The sequence below is a fragment of the Mus caroli genome, unplaced genomic scaffold, assembly GCF_978045245.1.
Source record: "Mus caroli unplaced genomic scaffold, Mus_caroli_1 scaffold_18, whole genome shotgun sequence".
Lineage (NCBI taxonomy): Eukaryota > Metazoa > Chordata > Mammalia > Rodentia > Muridae > Mus > Mus caroli.
Window position 1 is genome coordinate 16,201,023 of NW_028227273.1, and position 19,656 is coordinate 16,220,678.

General features: G+C 40.3%; 1 protein-coding gene across 2 annotated transcripts in view; it reads left to right on the plus strand.

The window, feature by feature from the left end:
• Positions 1 to 19,656, plus strand: part of Strn (striatin) — a 93,144-nt gene that overhangs the window by 53,198 nt on the left and 20,290 nt on the right. For both annotated transcript variants that reach the window (XM_085833106.1, XM_085833105.1), the window contains exons 4-8: positions 2,803 to 2,881; positions 6,102 to 6,269; positions 7,527 to 7,662; positions 13,018 to 13,153; positions 17,699 to 17,809. In XM_085833106.1, the coding sequence (XP_085689232.1) occupies positions 2,803 to 2,881; positions 6,102 to 6,269; positions 7,527 to 7,662; positions 13,018 to 13,153; positions 17,699 to 17,809 (630 nt within the window). The remainder of the gene's footprint in view (positions 1 to 2,802; positions 2,882 to 6,101; positions 6,270 to 7,526; positions 7,663 to 13,017; positions 13,154 to 17,698; positions 17,810 to 19,656) is intronic.

Below are 19,656 nucleotides of genomic sequence, written 5' to 3' on the forward strand. Positions count from 1 at the left end.
AGAAGTCTTAAGATCCTGTGGCGGGTGTTGTGGGTAGCTGGCGAGTGTCAGCAGACCCTGCGCCCCAGCTGCCATGGTGCTTTTCTGACCGGAAGAGGGTTGTGGCCCTGTGTAGGCCGGATTTCTCTCTCCCCAACCAGAGCAGTCTCAGGTCCCGCGTGATTGGACTGGAGCAGAAGCTGTGTTCCACTCACCAGCAGTCCCAAAATCCTGCGGCGGGGGTCGTGGGTAGCTGGCGGGTGTCAGGCAACCCTACGCTCCTGATCCGGCCGGATGAGGCCTGTGGCCCTACTCAGGCCGGTTTCTGCTTCCCTAACTAAAGCAGTCTCAGGTCCCGAGCACTTGGATTGGAGCAGAAGCTGTGCTCCACTCACCAGAAGTCTTAAGATCCTGTGGCGGGTGTTGTGGGTAGCTGGCGAGTGTCCTGTTTGTTTTTAAAAACACCATTGTCCTTGATTGGAAGAGTCGGAGAGGGCAGAGCCCAGGTGAGCTAGTCTCTTTCTAGATGGTATGAGCAGCTGGCAGGGCCCTTTTTTCTTTCTTTCTTTCTTTCTTTCTTTCTTTCTTTCTTTCTTTCTTTCTTTCTTTCTTTCTTTCTTTCTTTCGTATTTACTTCATTTACATTTCAAATAGTATCCCCTTTCCTAGTTCTCTCTCTAAAAATCCCCTATCCCCTCCTTCTGCTCCCCAACCCACCCACTCCTGCTTCCTGACCCTGGCATTCCCCTATACTGGGGCATAGAATCTTCGCAAGATCAAGGGTCTGTCCTCCCATTGATGGCTGACTAGGCCGTCCTCTGCTACATATGCAGCTGGAGACATGAGTCCCACCATGTGTTTTCTTTGATTGGTGGTTTAGTCCCAGGGAGCTCTGGGGTTACTGGTTAGTTCATACTGTTGTTCATCCTGTAGGGCTGCAGACTCCTTCAGCTCCTTGGGTACTTTCTCTAGCTCCTTCAATGGGGACCCTGTATTCCATCCAATAGATGACTGTGAGCATCCACTTCTGTATTTGCCAGGCACTGATCTGTCTCACAGGAGACAGCTATATCAGGCTCCTGTCAGCACAATCTTGTTGTCATATGCAGTAGTGTCTGGGTTTGGTGGTTATTTATGGGATGGATCCCCAGGTGGGGCAGTCTCTGGATGGTCCTTCCTTCAGTCTCTGCTCCGAACTTTGTCTCTGTAACTCCTTCCATGGGTATTTTGTTCCCCCTTCTAAGAAGGATTAAAGCATCTGCACTTTGGTCTTTCTTCTTCTTGAGTTTCATATGTTTTGCAAATGGTATCTTGGGTATTCTAAGTTGCTGGGCTAATATCCACTTAGTGAGTGCATATCATGTGTGTTCAATTGTGATTGGGTTTCCTCACTCAGGATGATACCCTCCAGATCCATCCATTTGCCTAAGAATTTCATAAATTCATTGTTTTTAATAGCTGAGTAGTACTCCGTTGTGTAAATGTACCACATTTTCTGTATGCATTCCTCTGTTGAGGGACATCTGGGTTCTTTCCAGCTTCTGGCCATTATAAATAAGGCTGCAGTGAACATATTTAAATACCATTGTCTTTGATTGGAAGAGTCTGAGAGGGCAGAGCCCAGGTGAGCTGGGCAGAGCCCAGGTGAGTTAGTCTCTTAATAGGCGGCGTGAGCAGCCAGAAGGGCCTGAAGACAGATGGTGGTCCGAGTGGCTTGGGAGTCCTAAGTGAGGGTTGTATCTGGCAGTGTGCTCAGCATTGGGCCCTGGAAGCAGAGCTCTCCATACAGATTCATCTGGTCAGCCAGCCAGTAAGTCTCAGGTACTCTCCAGTCCCTCGACCTTCCTGGTGGTGGCATTAGAGGTGCAGACTCTTCTTTTTTTTTAATGTTAAGTATTTTAAATGTGAGTGATAATAGTATTTACTCAAAGCTTCATGTTTACGTAGCAGTTATTTTACTGATTGAACCATGTCCCTGTAACGCCAGAAAAAAATTGTAAAAATAAAACAAATAGGTACCTTTTCAGAAGGCATATATTGTCTGTTTCAAAATAGTATGTTTAATCACAGTATATAAATTCTATATGTAGATATAAAATTTATAATTATTTTAATCCCCTACCCCATAAGTTTTATAGAGCTCTTTAGGAGTTCAAAGGTCTAGTAGCTGTGCATAAATAAACTTTATTAGGGGCTGGAGGTGTGGCTTAGCTATTACTTTCATTGTTTGTGACACAAGGTCTCCTGTAGTCCTGGCTCATTGTCAACTTTTGATCCTTCTATCTCCACTTCCTAAGTGTGGATTACACCCTTGTGCCACCATGCCTGGTCTCACGCAGTGCTGGGGACGGAGTCCTTGGCTTTATGCAGGCCAGTCAAGCAGTCTACCAACTGAATCATGCCAGCTGAGATAATCTCTTTACATGTGTGTATCTGATTGTTTGGGGGTTCTGGATTTTGTTTGTTTTGATTTGTTTTTTTTTTTTATCTACCATTTCTAAGTTTTATAATATTTGTATGTGGTTTTCACTCTGTAACTTGATTTGATACATCTTTGTCTTAGAGGAAAATTCTCAGGCTAGTGAAAATGAAAGAAAAACGATTAGTTCTGGTGCTCTAAAGGGAAGCCGGTGGAGATACTTAATCATACAGAGTTCTGTTCTCAAAATTGTTAAAAAGCACTCTTACTGTCCTGAAACCTACCTTGTAAAAGTTGCATTTCCGTGTTCTTAACCTTATAAATGTTTATTGGGCATTGTTTATGAACTAGGTTGTGCAAACATGTAAAATTAGTCAATTTCATTGTGATTTACTATTCTCCAGATGAAGGTAATGAAACAGAGGTGCAGCCACAGCAAAACAGCCAGTTAATGTGGAAGCAAGGCCGGCAGCTACTCAGGCAGTAAGTACCAAGATTAAACGCTCTCACTTTTGAAAGGAAGAACAGTTTTCATGCTTCTCTTTTGTATTTTTAATGCATGAGTTTCTCTTGTATTACTGCTGTGAGCAGCAAGTAGTAAGGTATTAGAAAGAAAAATACCTTAATTGATTGATTTCCTATTCATTTTTCATGTTAAGCACTTTCCCCCTCTGCTCTGGCTTATGTAGTGAAAAGAGTTCCATGTCATTATTTTCTTTTCATCAACTCTCTAAACAGATGTCTTACTACAAACTGGTAAGGATCCCCGTACACACTTCGTTACAAGCCTTCTCAGTACACTGAAGAACTCTCTGGATTCCCAGATTTTGCATGTGTGGACTAACATACTGGGACTCTATAGGGGTTCTGATGTCAAATAGCAGACTAGACCTGGAGTCTTGGCAACTTGCATACAGATTTATGCCAAAATAAAAGGAAATTTGTTCTCATTCTCCGTTTTTTACTTTTGGGATGAGTTACTAGTAGTTTATTTCTAAGATTTTCTTTTCTTTTCTTTTTTTCTTTTTTTTTCTCTTTTTTTTTTTTGGTTTTTCGAGACAGGGTTTCTCTGTGTAGCCCTGGCTGTCCTGGAACTTACTTTGTAGACCAGGCTGGCCTCGAACTCAGAAATTCACCTGCCTCTGCCTCCCAAGTGCTGGGATTAAAGGCATGCGCCACCACGCCCGGCTATTTCTAAGATTTTCAAAGCATGTTAATGCAATCCATTTCTTTTGAATAGAGGAAGGAATATTACAATATCCCATACTTCTCTTTTATCTAGACCAGTGGTTCTCAACCTTCCTAATGCTGTGACCCTAATACAGTTTCTCATGTTGTGGTAACTCCCAATTGAAAAATTATTTTTGTTGCTACTGCATAACTATAATTTTGTTATAGGTATGAATTGTAGTGTAAATAGCTGATAGGTAGGATATGATATGTGGCCCCTATGAAAGGGTCGTTCAATCCCCAAAGGGGTCTTGACCCATAGGTTGAGAATCACTGATCTAGACAAAGTTAGAAAAGATTTAAACCATTAGGTGGATTTTTGTTTCTGTTCTCACTTCACTCTTAAATACGACATGTATTTATCTTTTCAAATTTAGTTTTGGTAATTTAAGTTGAACCTAGGTTCTTAAGTATGCCAAGCAAGTGCTCTGCTGCTTGTACCACAGGACCTTGTTTTCTTGTACCACGTGTATCTCCTGTTTGCTTGTTTCCTTATTTCTTTCTTGGTGTGCTCTCACTAAATTAACTTGAATTTGTAATCTTGCTCCCTGAGCCTCCTCAATAGCTCTGTTACAGGTCTTAGCCATTTTCAGTTGTTAAATGGCTGAGTGCTCTTAAACAGCTGTGGGAGTTAAGAGCACTTTCTGCTCTTGCAGAGGACCTGGGTTCAGTTCCCAGCCCCCACATGGTGGCTCACAACCACCTGTAACTCTTAATTCAGATGATCTGGCATCTGCTGCTGGCCTCTGCAGGTGCTAGGCACATACACATCCACGGTACACAGATATACATGCAGGCAAAGCACTCATACACTTAAGAATAAATTTTAAATGCTGGTTAGTTTTTTGTTTTTGTTAATGAGAAGTGATATCATAGTAAATTGAGGCATTTTTCAAAGCTTTAAAAGAAGTAAGCTATGCATCAGCTATTTAATAAGAGATGCTCTGCATTGCTGGCAGAGCAGTCTAAAGATTTATTTATTTAATATATGTGAGTACACTGTAGCTGTACAGATGGTTGTGAGCCTTCATGTGGTTGTTGGGAATTGAATTTTAGAACCTCTGCTCTCTCTGGTCAACTCTGCTCACTCAGTCCCTGCTCGTTCTGGCCCAAAGATTTATTATTATGTATAAGTACACTGAGCTGTCTTCTGACACACCAGAAGAGAGCGTCAGATCTCATTATGGGTGGTTGTGAGCCACCATGTGGTTGCTGGGATTTGAACTCAGGACCTTTGGAAGAGCAGTCAGTGCTCTCACCCGCTGAGCCATTTCTCCAGCCCAGCAGTTTAAAACAGACACATGTGATTTAGTTTTGTTGCAAATTATTAATTATTAATGTAGAAAAATGAACTAGAGAAATGGCTTAGGAGAATCAAGCATTGGCTGCTTTTTGCAGAGGACTCAAGAAAGTGGGAATTTACAATTTCAGATTTGTAAAATTAAGACTTTTCTGTGGCTACTGAGTGGGTTTGAACAGTGATCATTTTGATTTAATAAGGCTTCCTATCCCATTTGATCACCTATTTTTGTGAGGTATCCTTCAGCTCTAGTAACTCCTGAAGGAAGTTGGACTTGAATGAGCTGTCTTATCAACCTGTGCTTTCTGAAGACCTATTATATAAATAAACACACGTTATCATTATATCATGATATCAATGTCATTTCCTTTGTTCTGGTCCTACCACTACCACACTTGGTCTGTTAAAACAAATCATTATCAGCATTTAACACTGGAGTTCTTGGGTATAGAGTGCTTTCTGTATATCCTGGGTGATATTGAGTCTCCTTGATGAGAATAGAAAGTTTAAGAGAAAGTTGCATATCAAAAAAGTGGCAGAATTGGGCTTGAGCCATGGAGGTAACTGTATGCTCTCTGCTCTTTTTCTGTGCCTCTGACTCTCTTAAATTACACAAATTCACATGAGTTTGTGTACCCCAAGTCCCACAATTTAATTGTTTATTTTTGTTTTGGAATTTCTCAGTTCAGAAACATCTCTTTTTAAAGTGACTGGTATGAAATAAAAATGTTACCTTTTTCTGTGTCGTGGAAAGAAACCATTTATACAAGAAGCATTCTCTGCAGGTTTTAGTTAATGATACTTCACATAAGAAATGTTAAAACAACTGGAGCCATTTTTCTAAAACAGCAATGGTAGAGTTTGTGAGGAGAGTGTCCCATTATTCCTAAAGCAAACAGTGTGCTCTGAAATACATTGAAGAACTGTTTCTTCTTAGGATGAATGAATAGCGCATTGTATAGTTCTTTGGTTTTCCTTTGTGACTGTAGAGGCTGGTGCTGCAGGAGACAGCTCCATCTGCAGCTGGAATATTATTAACAAGCCTTACTGACATGGCACTGTTCTCTTCAACCTTATATAGTCAGTGGGCTTAAACAAATACTGTTATTTACATTTTAAATTTTACAACACTAATTCCTGTGTGACTGAACTATAAGGATCCGTTTTGTGCAGGTATCTCCAGGAGGTCGGCTACACAGATACTATTCTAGACGTGAAATCCAAGCGTGTGCGGGCATTGTTGGGCTTTTCAAGTGATGTCACTGACAGGGAGGATGACAAAAACCAGGACTCAGTGATAAATGGCACAGAGGCCGAAGTTAAAGAGACAGCAATGATTGGGTAAGTATTTTGTCTGAAAATTGCTTTAGCTATAACTTAAATTCTTTCTGAATAATTTTGGTATAGAGGATATTAAGCTTTTAAACGATTACTTGGTAATAAATTAATTTTAGTTAATTAAATGTTATAATTTTAAAAGTTTCATTTAGTTAGAAGGTTTTAAGGTTATTTTAATTAAAGAATATAATTTTTATTTAGGGTATTTTATTTTCTTTAAAGATCTAACATAGGTTGCAATATCTTGAAACCCTGTTAACTGCTGTTACAATCTCATAAGAGATGTTATTGAAATTAGATACAAATCTATAAGAATGATATATTACTGATGAACCGGAGATCAGAAAGTAAATCTTTCCTTAGTCATATCTTTTATATCATAATGTTGTTCCTCATCTTTCCTTTGATATAAAATATCTATTTTAAATATATGTATATATTGGTATATACACACATATACATTTGAATTAATGGAGTAAGTATGACAGTTCAGAAGTTACTTGAATTATTGGAGTTTTGTTTCAGACCACATATCATTGACATATACATAATTTTACTTAAATAAACATAATAATAAACATAGTTCAACAAAGAGATGATTCTTTATTTTAAAATTGTCATAAATCTTTGAATAAAAAAAAACCAAAGAATCTGTGAATGTCTTAAGTTTACTTTTTTCAGCTCATATTTAGGCTAAAAGAATGGTTTCAGTTGAACTCTGTAAATTCCTTTGAGAAAACATAGTCCCAGTTATTTGGGATATAAAACTATAGAATTAGATAAAGGTTCAAAATAAAAAATTTGTAAACAAATGCCCTTGGACCTTTTAGAAATGTAATAAAATTCTCTTTAGTATAGCGTGTGCATGCTATGAGTCGTTGTGCTTTGACCTGGAAAGTTAAATCATTGGATTTGTTATATAGTTGTGGAAGCTTCCATGAGCGGTCCAAGGAGGAGCTGTAGAGAAGAGACAGTAGAGAAACGGCACAGAGCTACTCATTTAGGTTAGCATGAAGGTCTGTCTGTCTGTGCAGAATCTGTCTGTCAGAGATCGAGGGCTTCAGCACTCACTGTTGGACTTTTTCAGTTCGTGCACAGAACTGTAGTAGATGGGAATCAGTGTAGGTCACGGGATAGTTTAGGGGATCATTTAGAACCATGTTGTAATACAGGCATAAGGTGCTAAAACTTGTCAACAGTTCATGTTTTGGTGATGTTTTAAAAAGATTACCTGAGTATTGTACATATTATTTAAACCAGAAAATCCGAGTTAACAGATTCTGCCTCTGTGCTGGACAATTTCAAATTCCTTGAAAATGCAGCTGCAGATTTCAGTGATGAAGACGAGGACGAGGACACTGATGGAAGAGCGAAGAGTGTCATTGATACTTCCACAGTGAGTTGGAGAAATCATTTCAATGTTTTTACCTGCCAGAATCCATGTGTTAGAAGTCCTTGTCCTTAACATCTTGGGTCCTTAAAGCCCTTTCGTAAACTTTGGGCAAGTAGAGAGGTTTTATTACTGATTTTAATCTCAGTATTATTTGTAGTATAACATTCCCTCCTCAGTATGCTTAGACTCTGTCAATTCACTAGAGAAGGCAGCTCTCCATGGAACTGCAGTGTGCTGAACGCTGCATGTTCTAACTGTGTCCTGCTATTGTCTGTGATGACAGTAGAACTGGCAGGCACAGGATGGTGCCTGATGGTGGCTCCAGCAGCTCTGAGACGGTCTTGTCTCTCTCTGGAGGGCTGCAGTGCACGCTCTGCAGTTTCAGACCTCTCCTGTCACTTTCGTCAGTTGTTTAGAAGTCTTAGCTGTTGATTCAGCCTTTACGTGTACTGACTTTCCCATGCATTTCCTACAGTAGCAAGCGTATCTAAGTTAATGTTCCTTCTTTCTCTAGTCTTCCCCCTCCTTCCTTTCTCCCTCTCTCTTCCTTCCTTTCTTTCTCTGAAGTAAGAGGTGCGGACATGCTTGCCTTTGTTCAGTGGAGTGTGTGCACTTGTCTTTTATTTAAGAATAGGAAGAAGGAAAGTTAGAATGTGAAGCGGAAGGATCCAGTGTCCAGGACCGCAGTGAAAGCTTATGTCTGCAGCATTTGGTTTTTTGGTTTTTCAGGGGTGTGGATTGAGACAAAGTCTCACTATGTAGCTCTGTCTATCCTGGAACTCACTATATAAACCAGGGTGTCCTGGAATGCACAGAGGTCTGCCTCTCTGCCTCTGTGTGCTGGGATTAAAGTCGCCTGGCTTTGGTTCTTTTTCTTAATATCTCTGGCATAATTTTACTAGTTTGTAAAATGAAGATTATAATAAGTACCTCATTTAATCCCCAGAAGACTCTGATAAATAAGAGATTGTATATGAAAATAATGTTTAGCTGTAATGTGCTTTCTTAGTATAACTTCTGTGTTTTATGCTTCCTACTTTCTGGGCTTCATCAGAAACTCTTATTTCTGCCACATTATTGTTTGTATGTGCCACTAGCCATTTACACTGCTGACCTTAGTCCTATCAGAGACCTTAGTCCTATCAGAGAGAGTTTTGAATATCAAATAATCACCCAGATTTTTCTTAACAAAATAATGTGATCTAAATGTCTGACCCTTTGCTTTGTCCTAACCATCCAGAGCTGTATAGTTCCTTACGGACTTTTGTGTGCCAGTTGCTTTGAGACACCATTTTCCTAACAAGATGCTTTACTCATAGCCCAGTGGCAAGTAACTCCCATAAGTTCTTTGTTGGTAATTATATCAGTTAAAATATTTTAAAATCTATAAATTGATTACTAAAACTATGTTAAATGATCAGATTGGAAAATTTTAACAACCTAACCATTTGGTTTCTTAGTTTTTAACCATTTAATTTCTTTTTATGTCATTAATTTCACAGTGTTGATACCATTCCAATTGATAGCACAGATCGCAGGATCTTGTGAGCATGCATGAAGAAACATCCTCTGGAAACAGATTCACCCATTATCCACATTTACATACTGGGTTCAGAAAGCTTTCTCCCTCATCCTTCTCACATGCTGGGTATTGACTCCCAAGGTCTTGTGTTTAACAGGCAAATGCAACACCCCAGCCTGAGAAGAAAAATGTATTTAAATAACTGGGTATTTTTCTTAACAGTTTCATTAAGTTTTACATTGTATTATGTTTCTACACACAGCTGTAGCCTGATAGATTCATATCAAAAGGACTTTTTAAAGTTTTAAGTGTATAGAATGGTAAGCATGACTTATAAAATGTATTACAATCTACACAGAGAAAATGGTTGAGATTTGTCATGTTAAAAATGCTCATAGAGCAAATAGGTTTTTAAAAACAATTGTTTTAAGGCTGAGGTTGGTGGTGTATACCTTTAATCCCAGCACTTGGGAGATGGAGGCAGGAGGATATCTGTGGGATTAAGGCCATCCTGGTTTACACAGTGAGCTCTAAGACAGCCAAGACTATGCAGAAAGACTTTGTCTTAAAAAAAAAAGGATTATTAGTATTTTAATAAAGTTAATAGATCTAAACTGAGAGAATATAGCTACTGTTGGTTACATTTAGTCTGTTGTATGCGTGGTCTCTCCACAGCCACACCCTGTCCCTTCTCCTGTCCTCAAGGTTTGCTTGTTCCTTGTGTTGCTGTCTAGAGCTGTGGTTCTCAACCTGTGGGTTGTGACCCTCTGGGAGTAGAATGACCCTTTCCCAGAGGTCACACATGCCAGTATTCTGTATAGCAAATGTTCACGGTACAGTTTGTAAGTGTAGCAAAAGTACAGTTACGAAGTAGCAACAGAATAGTTTATGATTTGGGGTCAGCATGGCATGAGGAACTGTACCACACAGCTAGGAGAGTTGGGATCCACTGTGGTCCAGAGCGTTGTCTTTTGTTCGTCCTCTTCCCTTACTGTGGCCTCCACCAGATTGTCTTCATTACGTCACAGTGGTTAGGATCTGAAATCGTAAGCGATAATTCTGCAAAAGCATTTGCTTTATTCAAGAACTTAGGAGGAAAAATGGAATTAAGAACTATTAGGTGTGGTTTTAGTAACATAAAGAATACTAAGCCTCTTTGAACTATCTTTTTTTTTTTTTAAGTAATTTTCAAAGTTTTATCTAACTTGCTTGAAACTCCCTAGCCTATAACTCACATTTCTTTTAAAAATCCTCTTAAATGTTTTTTAGTTGAAATAGAATATCTCCCTTTCCTCTTCCCTTTCCCTCCTCCAGCCCTTCCTAGCTACCCACCCTCCAAACCCTCCCAGGTCCTCTCTGCACTCTCTAGTTGATGGCTTCCTTTTAAAAAATATTATTGTTGCATGCATCATGTTCGTATGTATATGTATATGCATATAACAAATACACATAAGCTCAACTTGTTGAGTCTGTTCTCTTTGTGTGTGTATGGTTTCAGAGCTGACCACTCTTCCCTGAGCAGCCAGGAAGGGGCTCACCTTCCCTAGCAGTGACTAATTGCTGCAGTTCTTTGACTCGGAGTGAAACTGCAAAATTTCTCGTTTCATGTGAACATGTTTATTGGCATTGCTGCTGTTCTGGTCTTGTTTGCAGCCATTTCTAGGACAAACGATTTCACGTGCTTTACAGTGGACTTCCTCCTTGCATTTAATTCCCTACAATCTCCACTCCTACTGCCATATTCCTCTAGCGGACATGCAGGAATTGTGATGCAGGAACTGCGGTGCAGGTGTATCAGTTGGGGCTGGGCTCCCTCCCATCTGTTGATCCTTGTTGTGTCTGATTGTAGTTTCCTGTGATGGTCTCCATTTGCCGTTCTTTTCTCCTTAATTTCTTAAGTACAAAATCTGTTTGGGGAAGGAAAGTATTGCTATTACAAATTTTACCACTTCCTACTTACTGATAATATTTCTTTTGCAACCACAGCTCCTTTTTCTTTGGTGCCTAAGCATAAGAAAACACGGGGGTTTTTGATTTGTTTATATAAAATGCGACACTTGCTAGGCATGACTGTGATGATGGTGTGGACCCAATGGCTGTCTCATTTTGTCTAAGGTTACCTAGACATGTTTGCCCTCGGAGTTGCTTTTGTTACTTAATACTATGTTTAGTAATAACTAAAGCCCAAAATACTCCGAGACATTTAATTAGAGGTTCCAGGTACTATTTCTGGTGTTTCCCTGCCCTTTTTGTCTGGCAGTGAGGACAGAGACTTTCCATCTTGACAGTAGTGGTGGCCCCTCTGACGTCAGCTTGATCCCTAACTCAGGAGTGGGTGGTACATTTACCTGTGGAACTGTGAGGATAGGGTAGCGTGTGGAGGCTTTGCCTGTTTGTGCATCACGTGTGTGCCAAGTGTCCATGGAGCCAGAGAGAGCATTAGATCCCCTGCATCTGGAGGCACAGAGCTGTGAGCTGTGATGTAGGGGTTGGGGAATAAACTCAGGTCCTCTGGAAGAGCAGCCCAAGCTCTTCACCACTGAGCCATCTCTTCAGCCCTGGTGCCAATCCCCAGAGACATTGGTTTATACCTGAGTTTTGTTGCTTAGTCACTTAAACAAGTTATCAGCAAATGGCTTGTAAGTAATTAGAAAAATGAAACCATTTACTGTAGGCTCTCTGCTCAGAACCTGCCATGGTTATCTTATGGGTTTGTTAGACGGTAAGCTAAGAAGTACTGCAAGCATAACAGTGTTTCTTGTTTTAGGGTAATACTCTCTGTAAGAGTTGTTTTTCTTTAAAAGATTTATTTATTTCATTTATATGAATACACTGTATCTGTCTTCAGAGATACCAGAAGAGGGCATTGGATCCTTTTACAGATGGTTGTGAGCCACCATGTGGTTACTGGGAATTGAACTCAGGACCTCTGGAAGAGCAGTCAGTGCTCTTAACCACTGAGCCATCTCTCCAGCCCCAGTAAACAGAATTATAGTGTCATTAAATAGCACAATTTTTCCTGTTTAGTTTTTATATGCATGATGAAGACAGACAAAGCATAGGCATGCTGGGTTTGGCACTCACTATCCAGTTTACCTTTTAAAACGGCTGGATTTGTGGTTCCAGAGGTGTCTTTAAATATTAGAAGTAAGTCAGAAACAATTCTTGTATTAAAGCTTGTGTTATCTCGCTCTACAATATCTTTATTTTAGAGAGGAGAAGTGAATCTATAAGAGCCACTGACCTGGCCACATGGTGCATGTCTCTCCCAGCATTCTGCAGTCAGGAACAACTCAGCGTCAAGACTAGCAAGGGCTACATAGTAAGACAGGAAATAAAATAAAACTGTTAGAGAAATTGAAAGTGGAAATAATATAGGAGCCCATTTCTGAGTTTGTAGTTGTGGCTGGCATTGTGAAGGTGCGGCAGTCATGTGGAGGTATCATGGCTCTGCTCTGGAAACATTTCGCTCTTTACAGAGTGTGTTCTGTTTAAATCAGAGCAAAGACTATAGTCGAAGGAATGTAAGATTTAATTGTTCTCATAAGAAGAGTGTAGCCTGTCTGTAATTTAAGTACAAATCTTACTTATCTAGTGATATTATAGATTTCTTTTAGTTTAAGTAATCTATCATACCTTTGAACAAAGTTTAAATTACTGCTTTAAGACGTACAGTGCTTGTTTTTAAGAACACAATGTGTCAGGCTGAGTTAGGTGTCTTTAATACAGCCAGCACGTACGTTCTTTAAAAACGGTTTCTTTGCTAACTCTTTATTTAAATTAAATGCATAATATTTGTTTTTATTTTAGCTTGATGTTTTCCCTCCCTCCATTAGATTGTTAGGAAAAAAGCATTGCCTGATACCAGTGAAGATCGAGACACAAAAGAAGCTCTGAAGGAGTTTGACTTTCTTGTCACATCAGAGGAAGGAGACAACGAATCTAGAAGCGCAGGCGATGGAACTGACTGGGGTAAGGGAGCACGGACTGGGGTAAAAGGGAGCACGCTGGATCCAGGCGGAGGTCGGAATAAGTAGAGGGAGTTTCTGTCTCACCAGGCGGGCGGTGTCTGGGAGACACTTGGTTCTGAAATGTTACATCTCCGTGAAGCTTGTCCATCCCTTCTTCTCTCCTGTCTATGCTGGGCAAGAGCCCATAAGGAAGCTGTATAGCTGCTGCCTCCTCCTCTAATGTGTAAGGAGTACGGAATGAAACAGAACGGAGTTAAAACACGGGCTGCTTTGCTTTCTGCTGGCTTAGATTTTGGGAAAGCTTGAGCGTGAGGGTGGTGTGGAGGACTTGGTCTGTCTTCCATCCTAAGTAAATCACGCTGTGTTAGGAACTGGAGCTTCTGTGCTCCCTAGGATCCGACATATTACACAGCACAGTCGCGGGTTGTGCAGATTGCTTTAAATAGCTAGAAACAGCTAAACCTGTTAACAAGCACAGTAACCAACATTTGAGGAGAACTTCTGTGACAGATTATTCTAGTACTTAAAGAATTGTGGTAAATCCGTCAAAGGTGATGAGTTCTGTTGGCATATGTACATAAAAGAGAAAGAAGCAGGAGAGAAGGGGCTAGCATTTGCACAATTACGTGTTGAGAGAGTGTGATGCTGTTGATTACTGTAATATCACTTTTAAGTCTGCCTCTGGAAAGCTTCCTCTTAATTTTTAAAAGATGAGCCAGTGGTTTTGTGTTTGAAATACTCAGTATTTTGTTCATAAAGATCAGTGACACAAATATTATTTTATAGATTTATACAGATACTGCTATAAACGACACATTGTTTTATAGAATAGCTGACTGCTGTTTAGATGTAGCTGTAGCACAGTATGAGCTTCTCACTGGTTTGTGTTCAGGCAGTCAGGCTACTTGAAGGATTGATCTAGTAGATTTGAGAGCTGGAACCAAGACAGCAGTTCTGCAACATCGGACTACGTTTTTTTGTTTTTTTTGTTTTTTTTTTTGTTTTTTGAGACAGGGTTTCTCTGTGTAGCCCTGGCTGTCCTGGAACTCACTCTGTAGACCAGGCTGGCCTCGAACTCAGAAATCCACCTGCCTCTGCCTCCCAAGTGCTGGGATTAAAGGCGTGTGCCACCAACACCCGGCATGGGACTACTTATATCAAGCAAAATCCTACTTGATACTTTTAGCTACAGACATTAGAAATACTTTAGTCCTACTTAAAAATATACTTATTCTCTGAAGAAAAGAAATGAAAGAATTCTAAAGTTACAAAAGGAAAAGCCAAGGTGCGTTTTCCTTCTTGATTTACACTGAAGGTTTTCTTTCTTTACACGTATTGATCATTATAGTAGTGACTAGAAATGCTGTTTAGGTAAGCGCAGCAAGCAGGTTGCCTCCCACGTTTTAAATACAAACCATATAGGTTTTAAAAAAAACTTTATGTTTGAAACTCTGTACAATGAACATCTTATGATCACGTCCAGAATAAACATGTTTATCTTAAACTGTGTGTATCCCAGTAGCGCTGGTCTGCAAGAGGCATGTGATCTGAGTCTTTCTATTCAGGATAAACTCCCACCCCTTGACCTACTCAAACCTGTTATAATGTTAGAGGCATTTGTGGGGGCTCAGGGACTTCTGCTGTTGGGGTGCGAAACAAGACACTGGTCACTACTTCTTATTTGTATTGAAACCTCCTGTGAGAGAAGGTGCTGTAGTGCATCTGAACTTTGCTGTCTTTACAGCCTCTGGACTCAGGGAAAAATGCTTTCCAATGCTGGCCGGCCGGCTGGGCTTTGCCTAGCAGTAAATGCTAATATTCTAATGTAGTAATAATTTATTAGATTTTTTCTTTATTTGATTAAATCACGTATTTTTTATGTATATAGTTACCTTTAAGACCTTACCTTCAGGGACATGGTCCGGGACTATTCCTGTTGCCTGTGCCCCTCCTTTTTTAAAGCAAAATAATATAGAACTAGTTCAGACAACTACAATAAGAAACACAACAGGGATCTAAAGAGGGCTTTTTTTTTTTCCTTCAGGACACCAAAATTTGAAAACCAAGTAGAAAGTGCTATAGGTCTCTCTTCTGCCTTTTTCTGACTGAGCTTATCTCTCAATTTATTTAGGCATTTTAGATAACAGCTTCCCAAGTGCAGTAGTTGGGCTCGTATTGTACTGTGCCATAGTGAGCACTCTTGCTGAGAGATTCCATGTTGCTGACATAATATGGAATCTTTCATTGCTATCCTTGTTGCAGTCGTAGTTCCTGGCTTTTCTGCAAAGACAGCTAGAGTCTGCCTGCCTTGTATAACTTTCTTCCCTCTAACCAAAGAGCTGCAGCCCAGTGTTGCTTGGTATATTCCAGCATATGTACATTTCAGTTCAGTGTGCCATGAAATAGATGGTGATTGTGTGCTAGATCTGTTAGTGAATGTGAGTGCATAGAGGCTCTCGGTTGATAGGAGATCTGTTTGCCAGGAGCTTGGCATGAATTTTATCTCGATTTTTATCTTTAGATTTATTTTATTTCACCAGTATGAGTGCCTGGTCTGCGTGTATGTCTGTGTACCGTGTGCATGCCTGGTGCCTGAGGAGGTGAGAGGAGGTTGTCAGGCCTCAGGGACTGGAGCTGTGGATTGTTATAATCTACCCACGTGGCACTTACAGTTAAACTCAGGTCCTCCACAAGAGCAGTAAGTGTTCTTAACCCTCTGAGCCATCACTCCAGCCCCTGGTCTTCTTTTACTTACTTTATTTTTAAAAGAATTTTATAATTGCCAGGCGTGATGGTGCACAGCTTTAATCCAAAAGCTTGGAAGTCAGAGCAGGTGGATTTCTATGAGATGAGGCCAGACTACTGTCTGCCTGTCTGCCTGTCTGCCTGTCTGCCTGTCTGCCTGTCTATCTATCTGTCTGTCTATCTATCTATCTATCTATCTATCTATCTATCGTGAGTTCTAGGACAGCTAAGACTATATAATAAGACCCTGTCTCAAAAATAAATTTTAAAAATTTATAAGTAAAATTCAGAACACAGAACTTTGAGTAAGTTCAGAGAACTAGATTGCAAATCTTGTGAGGAAGAGAGATTGGCTGATGGTTGGCTGGTTGGTTGTACTTAGATCAAGAGCCTAGTGACCTTGGGGCGGGTGAATTGATTTTGTCTGTGACCTGCCATTGCTGCTGCTGGTATGAGTGCCTTGAGACTGTAATTACGAGTCTTTAAGGCTGCCAGCATTGCTTAGCAGGTAAAGGTGCTTGCTGCCAAACCTGACACCGTGGGTCTGATTTTTGGAATCTACATAGTGAAAGGAGAGAACCTACTCCAGCAAGTTGTCATCTGACCACATGTGCTGTGGCTCTGCATCCTCTTTCTCTCCCCCACCTCCCTCCCTCCTTCCCACCCATCCTGCCCCTGAAAAAAAAAATTAAACATTTTTTCCCGAAAATTTTTTTTTCAAGATTTGGTAAAAATGAACATTTTCTCAAATTATTTAGTCCTTCTGGAAGGATGCACTGTTCCTACTACTGATAGATGTTAATATCACATAGCTAACAGACACTTTTTGAAGTTGGAGTAAACTTGACTTGCTTTGAAAATAGATTTCTGTTTATTCAGATTTTTTTTTCAGGTAAGTTCAGCATTAATTCAACAAATAGACTGATGAAGTACTCTCCATGTCCTGGGTCTTGTAGGTGACAGTTCCTGCTCCTGTGGTACTCAGTGGGGACCTAGCATTGCTCATAAAATGAGCACCATGTGCCCAGAACATATGCCAGCCCCCCCTTTGATAATTATCTTTTTAAAAGAATTTTTTTAATAACAAAATATAATAATGCAAAACAGAAACTAACACATCTGAATTGGACAAGACAAATAACCAGAAGGAAAAGAACCCAAGAGAGGGCAGAATAATCGCAGCCCTACTCTTTTGCACTCAGGAGTCCCATACAAACACTAAACTGGAAGCCATAGTTCACACTCAGGACGTGGCACAGACCCACACTGGCCCTGTGCTTGCTGCCTATGTCTCCATGAGTTCATGTGAGCTTTGATCTTGTTGAATTAGAGGACTTTGGTATCTTGGTGCCCTCCATCTCCTCTGGCTTTTAAACTCCCTCTGCCTCCTCTTGTGGGTTCTTTGAGCCCTAAGGGGAGGGATTTGATGGTGGCATCACTTCTAGGGCTGAGTGTCCCAAGGTCTCTCATTCTCTGTAAATTGTCTGGCTCTAGTCTTTGTTTTGTTCCTGTCTGCTGCAGAAGTAAGCGTCTCTGATGATGGATGAACAAGGCACTGACTGATATATCATGCTGAGAGTTAATGAAATATCTAGGTTTATTTTGTCCTTTTCAGTGGAAATGCTTTGTTAATTAGGAAATTGAATTGCTCTTTGTTAGGTGTTACATTTGTCATATGTATGAGTATAAGAATGGCTTGCTTTGGTGAGTGATATCATGAAGAAAATCATTGTGTCTTTCAGACATTGCCTTAGTGTTTGATATTTTATTGAAGAAAGACTGTTTGTCTCACTCTGTTTAGAAAAGGAAGATCAGTGCCTCACGCCTGAAGCCTGGAATGTGGACCAGGGAGTGATCTCCAAACTGAAGGAGCAGTACAAAAAGGAGAGGAAGGGGAAGAAGGGGGTGAAGAGTAAGTGGAAACATTGTATCTATAAACGGAACCTCTGCATCCCTCCATCTCCCACGTGTGTTCTCAATGTTCTCCTAAGACTACTTATTCTTTTTCATTTCTGCCCCTGACCTCTTTCCTTCTCACTGCCTCTCAGGGGTTGAAATTATGACCCTCAGGTGTTTGACTATGAACTTAAAATCACATATGAATATGGAATTTTAACAAACGTAAAGATTTGGGAAAATGCCGGCTTATTTCTGGTGGCAATCTATAAATCTTACTTAATTCAGTTTGCCAGCAGTCCACCAAAGTGATTGCTTATACTTTCTGATCTTGAAACAAAGAAGTTAATTTCTACCCCTGAAGAGTCTTGTGTGTTCACAACCTGCAGTTCATTTGCTCTCGTCTGTATATGCTATACAGGGCACACAATCAAACTTATCATTTAAGAGAGTCTGTTTTCTAATGCAAATGTTTTGGCCGATTTAATTTATAGCAGTATTACCAATTTACCCTTTTCCTCATTTCAGTAAAATGTATGCCGCATCAGAAATAGAAGCCAAAATGAAATTTTAGCCCTGTGGACCATATAACTCATTATGCAAATGAAAAGTTTGTCAGTAGATCTAGTATGTATGTAAGGAAATACAAGTCCTTACATATCAAAACCTGGATGAAAATAATATTAAACAGCCTCTTAGAGACTGGGCATGTAGCTCGGATGGTAAAGTATTTTCCTAGCATGCATGCAGAAAGCCCCGGGCTCATCCCTGGGGCTGCATAAAGCGAGTGTGGTGGCTCATGTCTCTAATGCCTGCACTCTGGAGGACCAGAAGGTCAGGGTCACAGTTTGAGGGTTAGAGACCGACCCAGGTCTCAGATAAACAGCAACCATGTTTTGGGAGAATAAGACTGGGCCGCCGTCTGGGCGTCTGCTCACTGACGTGGTAGACAGTGAGTTTCCCTTTCATGGCAGCAAGGATTTGTCCTTTGAGGTGTGAAACTAGTACAAAGCGAGATTCAAATCTAAACTTAGTGTGAAATGTACTTACAAATTGCAAAAGACTGGAAGGATGCGCTGTATTCCCCCTTGCTTTTTAATTATGCTAAAACATCAAGAGCAGTCGTTCCTGCAGACCTTGCATTACAATCTGGTAGTTATTTTTAAGACATTTCAAGATTGAAGCCTTAGAATTAAGTTCTGAGCTCCATGTCATCCATGTCCATTAGTGATGAGAGCACAGGTTTCAGATTCACTGAGCCATGAGATGGTTTGCTGTTAGCTCAGAGTAGATGAAATCAGAGTGAGAAAGGGAACCTTAGAACAAGGCTGTTTCATTCCCGTATTCAGATAAGCTAAACTTAAGAAATAGATTGAGACATGAGTTGCTATGGCTTTCTAGAATGAAGCCTGAGCCAGATAAACTAAAATGTTGAAGAAAACGTGTATATTGTACATTAGAAACATTTATATTTATTTGGGTCATTACATTGCAATGAGTATCTTGGAATGTAAAGCTCTTTTAATTGGAAAGGCAGCCAAGACTTCTGTAACTCATCTGCTCATACATTGTAGTTGGCGTTTAGCCCTTAAGATCTAGAACTGCACCATTTGACTGGAACCGTATTGCTATTAATAGAAGCAATGGGAGTCCCTGCACCTGGGTATTGAGATGCATATTTAAACATATAGCACGTGGGCTTTTTAAGTGAAACAGCGTCCGACTCTGGGTAGACCGTGAGCACTTGCACTGAGAAAAGGAGTGTAGACTGAGGTCAGCACAGCTTGGCTCTCACACTCACTTGTTCTTGTGTAAAGCAGTAATGTGAGGACAAGTGTAGATGTGCGATCAGGGAAAAGTGAA